Source organism: Tupaia chinensis, unplaced genomic scaffold, assembly GCF_000334495.1.
Source record: "Tupaia chinensis unplaced genomic scaffold, TupChi_1.0 Scaffold000212_1, whole genome shotgun sequence".
NCBI lineage: Eukaryota > Metazoa > Chordata > Mammalia > Scandentia > Tupaiidae > Tupaia > Tupaia belangeri.
Window position 1 is genome coordinate 3,965,678 of NW_006159687.1, and position 9,257 is coordinate 3,974,934.

A 9,257-nucleotide genomic window follows, 5' to 3' on the forward strand; every position below is an offset into this window, starting at 1 on the left:
ATCTGCTCCTTCTCCACGACGATGCCCAACTACGCGTCCCACGAGCAACACTTCGGAAGGTGAACGAACTGGGCTACGAAATGTTTTCTCATTTGCATATTCGCTTGACCTCTCGCAACCCACTGCCACGTCTTCAAGGATCTCAACAACTTCTTGCAGGGAAAATGCTTCCACAACCAGCAGGATGCAGATTCTTTCTAAGAGTTTGTCAAATTCCAAAGCACAGATTTTTACTCTATAGGGATAAACAAACTTCTTAAAAAAAAAAATAAAGAATTATTTATTTAAGTCCATTGTTATTATTATTTCTTCAATTTCACCAGAGAGAAAGAGAGAAAGGGAAAGCAAGAAAGCAAGCCTCCAGGTCCAGGACTCAAACCAGGGTTGGCTATGTGGGAATCCAGCACCTTTAACCACCATGCCACCTGCCGGTCCCTAAACAAACTTATTTCTTTTTTTAAAAAATGTATTTATTTATTTTAATTTGACCAGAAAGGTCAGAGAGAGAGAGAGAGAAAGTGAGACAGCAAGCCTCCAGGTCTGGGACTCGAACCAGTCAACCATGTGGGAGCCCAACGCCTTCAACCACCACGCCACCCACAGGCCCCGAACAACTTATTTCTAAATTGCCAAAAAAATGTTGATTGTGGGAACCAGCAGTTAGTGTAATGGCTATGTCGCTGGACTCCCACGTAGTTGACCGTGGTTCGTGTCCTGGACCCGGTGGCTTAAAACTCACGCCGGGCACGTGTGCGTGCGTACCCAAGATCCCGAGAGGAAAATGGAGAAGGGACTGTGGCGTGACCATCCCCCCTGGGGGGTGATTTCTCGCTTTCTGTCTCTATGTCTCTCTCTGTCTGTCTGTCTGGCAAGCGCACGCGCCCTATAGCGAAAATCTCTCCAAAAAAAAAAAAAATGTTGATTGTAATGGTTTCTATTAAAGATGTGTTTGGCCTAGTTATGATTAATTAAAATTCACAGTCTGAAACTATTACTTTTGCACCCGGTCTAGCAGTTGTTTCACTGTATTGTGTAGGTAACAGTGACAAGGAAAAAAATCTGTATGTTCAGTACAGGTGCAACCAATTTTTTTCCCAGTATTTGTGATCCATAGTCGTTTGAATCTACAGGTGCGAAGCCCACAGACATAGAGCCAACTGGATAACGTTTTCTCCCCAACTAAACTAAACTTCAAGTCTGAGTCTACTTTTGACTTTTCTTAGGGATCTTCACTGCCTTCAGATAACAGGTATTTAGTTGTAATGTAGAGTATGTAATTTGAAATATAAATGACACCAGAACCAAATTTTATACAGAAAACAAATATTCCATGAACAAAAAAAAGAAGCCTAAGTTAAAAATACGTAGGTGATAAGACAAGATACTAGCCTCATTAGGGAAACTAGGGTACACTAATCCGAGGGACGCACAGACCAGGGATGCCTATTTTACATAAGGATTCTTCTCCAAAGTTGAACGGAATCTTTTCAGAGTTCACTTAAATACACAGTCTACCTGAATTCATACTTTAGCATTTAAACACAGGGACCACCAGATGGCATAATGGACTCCCACATAACTGACTGCAGTTCGAGTCCCCGACCCAGTGGCTTAAAATTCACGCTGGGCACGTGTGCAAATGTGCCCAAATAGAGAATAGAGGAGAAAGCACTGGGTGTGGCCATCTCCCCTAGGGAGTGATTTCCTGCTCTGGCAAGCACACATGCCCTATAGCAAATATTTCTCTTTCTCTCTCTCTCTCAAAAAAAAAAAGTATTTAAATACATACAATTGAATGTGTACAATACTACATAAAAATTTTTAAGTGCCTAGAAATTTGCTACTAAAAGAAAACACATTAAGGGGCCAGCCAGGTGGTGTGGAGGTTAAGGCAGTTGGATCTCACAAGGCCAACTGTGTAGCCAAGTCCTGGATCTAGCAACTTGAAAAACACACTGCGAGGGTGTGTATGCGCACCAGTCCTGAGAGGGAAATGGAGAAGACTGAGGCATGGCCATCCCGCGGGGAGGGTGATTTCTCTCTTGCTTTCTTTTCTTTTCTTTCCTTTCTTGTCTCTCTCATCACCCCCCACAACGAGGCTCCTGAGGGCAGGACTCTTGGCCATCCTGCTCCTGCCTGTATGTGCAGGCTGTGGCACAGCGTCCAGTAGTCTAGTCTACCCAGCAAACATTGGGTATTAACCAAACAGGCGGGCAGAGAACCAGATTCAATGTGCCATGAGGCAGGCTCCCCATGCGAGACGAGGCTCTCCGGGCCTCAGAGATCTGCTCCTCACTGTCCTTCCTTCCTCCCTTAATACCTGCTCTACACCACAGGAATATATAAACGGTCAACAGTTAGAAACTGTAGCCTGAAATTTACTAAGCTCTGTAGATGAGTCGATGGTATTGCTTCAATGTCAGTTTCCTGGTTTTGGTAACTGTACTATGCTTCTGGAACAATTCGTTATAGTACATCTAACAGCTTGAAGGGTGTATGCGTGAAGGGATATGAGAATCTATATTAATATCGCAGCTTTTTTGTAAGTCTAAAAATATCTGAAAATAGAAATACTTACTGCACCAAGTGATGGTCCATATCTTCCTGTGGCAACTTTACACACATAACTGACAAAATTGGAAATAACACCTGAAAAATAAGTCACATTTCAATAATTCAAGGGAGGTGTAACAACGGTTTCCATTTCTGACCAGCAAGGCCAGGTCCCTACATGGACCACTGTGGTGTGCAGGCTTAAACACTTACCCTGCTCATCTCCTCAGCTACTCTACAGCGAAAGGGAAGCCCAGCCCACTGCCTGACCTGCTGAGTGACAGGGCACTCACTTCACCTGCTCCGTTTCTTCAACTACAACATGAAGAAAGGAGGTCAGTCCCTCAACTCGCCAGCTACCTCGGAATTCTGGGGCTGGCACTCCAGACACACTCACTCAGACTCTCGGGGGTGAGACACTGCGCTAGATCGTCCCTCAAGACCCATGGCTCCTGTCAGTTGGGCTCAATGTGGCTCACTTTAAAAAACAACTGAGCTGGCTCCACTGCCTAGTGGTTACGAGAGCTAGATCTCACATGGCCAACTGCAGTTCGAATCCTGGCTCTGGTAGCTTGAAAACACAATGGGGGTATGTGTGTCCCAAATCCTAACAGCATGAAGAAATGGAGAAGGGAACGCTGCATTATAAGCTTTCTCCTCCTCCCCTCTCTCTCTCTCTCTGGTAAGTCCCCTCTTGGCAATAAAAACGAAACCAGAAAACATCCCATGGAACAGGACTCAATGGCATCTTGAAACAGAATCTTTGTACCTACACTACTGCTACTGCTGCTAGAGGAAAGAGCTATACATTTATCACACAGGCCAAAGATACTGCTCATGTTTTCCTTTAAAAAAAAAAAAATGCTGGGACCAGCAGACAGCATGATTGCATTGCTGGACTCCCAAATGGCAAACCACGGTTCAAGTCCCAGACCCAGTGGCTTGAAATTCATGTAGGGCACATGTGTATACCATGCCCAAAATCACAAGAGGAGAATGGAGGAGACGAGATTGGACATGGCCATCCGCCATGGGGCGTGATTTCTCGCTTTCTCTCTGTCTGGCAAGCACACGCACCCTATAGGAAAAATCTCCCTAAGAAAAAAAAGGGGTAGGGGGACCAAGAGATGGCATAATGATGATGTCACTGAACTCCCACACTGTTGACGGTGGGTCATGTCCCGGACCCGATAGCTTGAAATTCATGCTGGGCGTGTCTTCATGCATGCCCAAGATCCCAAGAAGAGAATGGAGAAGAAGGAATTGCAACGTGGCCATCCCCCGGGGGATGATTTCTCACTTTCTCTCTCTCTGGCAAGTGCAAGCGCCTTACAGCAAAAATCTATCAATAAGGGACCAGCAGTTAGCGTAATGGCTATATTGCTGGACTCCCATGTAGTCAACCACGGTTCAAGTCCCAGACCTGGTGGCTTAAACTCACGCCGGGCGCGTGTGCATGCATGCCCAAGATCCTGAGAGGAGAATGGAGAAGAGACTGCGGCGTGGCCATTCCCCCTGGGGGGGTGATTTCTCGCTTTTTGTCTCTCTGTCTTTCTGGCAAGCGTGCGCGCCCTATAGCAAAAACCTCTTCAAAAAAAGAAAAAAAAATCTCTCAAAAAAGAAGCCAGAGGTCTGTGTACTAACCAGAGAGAGACAGAGGGGAAGGAGAAGAGGAAGAGGGAAAATATGATGAGGTATGGCCACACCACAATCTCTTCCCATTTCTCCATCCTGTCAGGATTTGGGGCAAATATGCGTATGTGTCTGGCATGTTTTTAGAGCCTCTGGGGCTGATTCGAACTGTGGTTGGCCATATGGGATCCCACATCCCTAAACAACTAAGCTACAAGGAAGACCACTCAGTTTCTACTTCTGAGGCACTAAGTACACAAGAGTATTTGATTAACATTAATTGGGATCAACAGGTGGCATAATGGCTACGTCACTGGATTCCCATGTAGTCAACTGTAGTTCGAGTCCTGGACCTGGTGGCTTAAACTCATGCAGGGCACGCGTGCGTGCCCAAGATCCCGAGAGGAGAATGGAGGAGAAGGGATTGCGGCGTGGCCATCCCCCTGGGGGGTGATTTCTCACTTTCTGTCTGTCTCTTTCTTTCTGGTGAGTGCATGCGCCCTATAGCAAAAATCCTCTCCAAAAAAAAAAAAAAAAACACAATTACTGTATTCCCTAAGAATTCGTGTCAAATTATAGCACTGAATAGACTACACTATGAGAACTGAGAATAATAAAAGAACATGGGCGGGATATTATTTAATATCAGCTAATTGTGTGTGATGATACGAAATCCAAGTTTCCCAAAGTCAAGGAGACATGTTGGTGTTCATGATATCTAATTCTGTTACTGGAATTAAATTGCTTACCAGGTTTTTTTAAATAAATAAATAAAAGATGAACATTAATTAACCACCCACTCTGGGTCTCGTGGTAGATGACTTATGTAGTCCTTTCTACAGTCCCTGGTCATACAAGCATAAGCAGCTGTTTCCAGAGAGCCGTCATTTCTGCAGCAGCACCAGCTGGTGGTTCGGTCCCAGCACTCATTCTTGCACAGCAAAACTATGGCAAACTAGCTGTGACCTAAAGCTTTACAACTGCACCGCTGGGGGTGTGAGCTTGCGTAGGGTGACTTGACAGTGACTCAAGATGACTGAGAGCAGGCAATCTAGGAGACATTTGGGGGGGACCAGCAGGTGGAGTACTGGTTAAGGCGCTGGACACTGCCACATGGCCAACCATGGTTCAAGTCCCAGATCTGGTGGCTTGCTTTCTCACTATCCCCATTCTATGCATGCGTGTGTGTCTCTCTCTGGTCAAATTAAAATAAATGAATGAATAAATAAAATTTTAAAAAATGTTTTTAATTGCCAGATAGTGTGTATACTCACCAGACATAAAGATAAAGAGAAGGAGGGGGAAAAGAAATGGAGTGTGATCGTACTGCAACCCTTTCTCCTCCGTTTCCACCTTGTTAGGATTTGGGGCACACTTGCACACGTTTGGTCTTTTTTCCAAATTACTGAGACAGGGATTCAAACCATGGACAGGCAGATTGGAGCCCTTACCCACTAGGCTACATTGCTGGCCTTTGGGAACCATTTATATATAAGCAGAACTACGCTCAAGAAAGCAAGGCCCAGTGAGGTATAAGGTGACATGTTTCAGTTCTGCACTAACCTTTCACTCCTGCTTATCCTGATTTATTCAGAAGTGAGCATTCTCACGTAATTCACGTAAAAGGAAATTTGCAAATGAGAAGAAAGGCACGCTCCACCATCCGTAACACCTTGAGAAAAACACATCCTAAGCACTTGGTGTGTGCAGACCACGGCAGTGAGCACTCCCTTTGTCCCTTCTGCAGCAAGGTACGAGCTCCTACACACTCAGAGGCCCCGAGACGAAAGCCCGTTACCTGCAGACAGGTACACCGCCATGAACTGCTCCTGGCCCAGAATGCTCACTATGCTGGAGGAGAAGCTCCACAGCACGTACATGTTTGCTGCCATGTGGAACAGGGAGAAGTGGCTGAATGTTGACAGCAACATCGGGGCACACAGGACCTCTATGAGAGAGAAAAGCACCACCAATAACCCTGGGACCTCAGACAGTAATAACTGCTCATTTTACTTTTTCATTATTGTTATGCAACAAATCAAACATGGGGAATAAAAACAGTCAGTTAAAAGTTTGATAAACTCTGAATAAGATGGTTTAATACAGCACTTGCCAAAGTAATTAAAAACCTATCTTTTTTTTGAAGAATTATTTTACTTATTATTATTTTTTATTTTCTCTAGGGCATATGTGCTCACCAGAGACACAGTGTGGGGGTAGGATAGAGTGAGAAAGCAAGCCTCCAAGTCTAGGACTTGAACCATGGTCAGCCATGTGGGAGTCCAGCACTTAACAACCACGCCACTTGCTGGCCCCTCAGAAAGCTATCTTAATGAATCTCTTTTTTTTTTTTGGAGAGATTTTTCACTGTAGGGCGCGTGCGCTCGCCAGACAGACAGAGAGAGACATAGAGACAAAGCGAGAAATCACCCCCCAGGGGGGATGGCCACTCCGCAATCCCTTCTCCTCCATTCTCCTCTCGGGATCCTGGGCACGCACGCACACGCACCCGGCGTGAGTTTTAAGCCACCGGGTCCGGGACACGAACCGTGGTCGACTACGTGGGAGTCCAGCGACATAGCCATTACGCTAACTGCTGGTTCCCCTTAATGAATCTCTTTTCTACTTAGTAGACAACCAATCAAAATTCTCAGCTTAATAAAAGCAACTTGTCTTTACAGCAAAAGTTAAAAAAAAAATAAGTAAACTGTTTCAGTTATAGACATAAAGCACACAGTAGTCTCCTCAAAGAATAAACCTGTAGTGATCACAAAGCTCAATTCACTAAAAAATATTGGTATCCACTATGTGAAAGCTACATCTTAGGCACCCGGGACACAGCAGTAAAAGACATGAGGTCCTATCAGGAAGCACACAGCCCTCTCCTATGGATATTGCTTATGATTACGGACAAGTACTTACCTCTTTTGCACGATCTCAATTAATGTAAAGCATATTTCTCTTTTTTAAAAAAGAATTATTTTACTTTATTTATTTATTTATTTTAATTTGACTAGAGAGGAACAGAGAGAGAGTGCAAGCAAGTGAGAGAGAAAAAGAGAAAATGAGAAAGTGAGAAAGCAAGCCGCCAGGTCCGGGACTTGAACCAGGGTCAGCCAGGTGGGAGTCCAGGATCCTTAACCACCACGCCACCTGCCAACCCCACAGAGCCTATCTCTTTCATATAGTCTCTACCTCAAAATAAAATCACATAAGTCAGACTTACTTGAGGCTGGATTTGATGTGAAATATCTTATCATTGTCCGCTGGAGGGAAGGTACTCTCCATAAACAAAATACAAAGACATTTGCAGCTATGATACCTACAAAATAAATATTAATAATGTAGTGAGATTCAAAATGGGAGGAAAGAAAGTCTTACCTACGTTTACCTCAGTAATTCCCTGTTGCAATTATGCCGAGGCTCCCAGAGCACTGGCGACATGGGCATGGGTGTGAGCACTCACAGTCCAGAGCACCGGCGGCATGGGCATGGGTGTGAGCACTCACAGTCCAGAGCACCGGTGGCGTGGGCCTGGGTGTGAGCGCACCCATAGTCCAGAGCACCAGCGGCGTGGGCATGGGTGTGAGCACCCACAGTCCAGAGCACGGGCAGTGTGGGCTTGGGTGTGAGCACCCACAGTCCAGAGCACCGGAGGCGTGGGCCTGGGTGTGTGCGTACCCAGAGTCCAGAGCACTGGAGGCGTGGGCCTGGGTGTGTGCGTGCCCACAGCCCAGAGCACGGGCGGCGTGGGCCTGGGTGCGTGCGTGCCCACGGCCCAGAGCACGGGCGGCGTGGGCCTGGGTGTGTGCGTGCCCACAGTCCAGAGCACGGGCGGCGTGGGCCTGGGTGCACCCGCAGTCCAGCCGGCTGACTCTGGGGCTCGAGCACAGCAGCAGGGCCTCTCAAGGGCCATACCTCTATCTGCCCCTCCACTCACGGAATAAATAAGTAAGCTTAAAACAACAACAAACACCACCACTGATCGGTACAATCAGAGAACCACGAGAAAACCACAGGTGCTTTAGGAGCCAACTCCCTTTACCCAGACGTACATTGGGTTCTTGGAAAAGTCATGACGTATTTTTTCGATGTCTTCTATGCAAAAACGTGTCATGACTTTTCTGACAACCCAGTACTTTACTTCTCCGGAAGAGTTTGCTCAAGAAGCAGATCTATAACTACTGTCTGGTAGTGGACAAGTCAAAGACAGAAGACGTACAGAATTCGGTTCTGTGGCCTGTCTAGATCATCTGTGTAGGTGAAGGTCGACATGTCTGAGAAAAACAGTCACTTGATGAAAATGCAAGGGTGATCTGGAAGGATGCTGTAATTGTTCCTGAAATGTCAGCATGTAAGAGTTAGGGGACCGTTTCTTTTTCTGCAAAAGCTGATAGAACTACCACTAAATCAAGTAGGTCTATTTAATAACAGCATTTACTATTAAGTCACATTTTATTTATTATTTTTTAAATAATCATTTAATTTTATTTATTATTATTCTTCAATTTGTTGAGAGAGAGAGAGAAAAAAAAAAAAAAGAGGGAGAATAAGAAAGCTACCAGGTCCAGGACTCGAACCACAGTCAGTCATGTGGGAATCCAGAACCTTAACCACCACACTACCTGCCAGCCCTATTTATTACTATTTTTTTGTTAGAGAGATTTTTGCTATCGGGTGCATGTGCTCACCAGACAGAGAGAGAGAGAAAGTGAGAAATCACCCCTTGGAGGGATGGCCATGCCGCAATCCCATCTCCTCTGTTCTCTTATGATTTGAGGCATGCAAGTCCACAGCCCGGCATGAGTTTCAAGCCTCCAGGTCCCGGACTTGAACTGCAGTTGGCCATGTGGGAGTCCAGCACCTTAACTACTACACCACTTGCTGGTCCCAGTCACATTTTTTAAAATTTCAGGTTTTTTTTAAAGAACTATTTTATTTACCTTTATTAATTATTATTATTATTACTATTTTCCAATTTGACCAGAGAGAGAGAAAGTGAGAAAGCAAGCCACCAGTTCCAAGACTCGAACCACAGTCGACTGTGGGAGGCTGCGCACCAGCGAGGAGGA

The 9,257-nt window shown here is 45.5% G+C and overlaps 1 protein-coding gene across 1 annotated transcript in view; it reads right to left on the minus strand.

Moving 5' to 3' along the window:
* The window catches only part of PARL (presenilin associated rhomboid like), a gene marked incomplete at its 5' end in the record, with an annotated part of 47,242 nt that overhangs the window by 11,753 nt on the left and 26,232 nt on the right, over positions 1-9,257 (minus strand). The window contains 3 exon segments of the mRNA XM_014587435.1: positions 2,579-2,649; positions 5,984-6,133; positions 7,412-7,507. Of these exon segments, the coding sequence (XP_014442921.1) occupies positions 2,579-2,649; positions 5,984-6,133; positions 7,412-7,507 (317 nt within the window).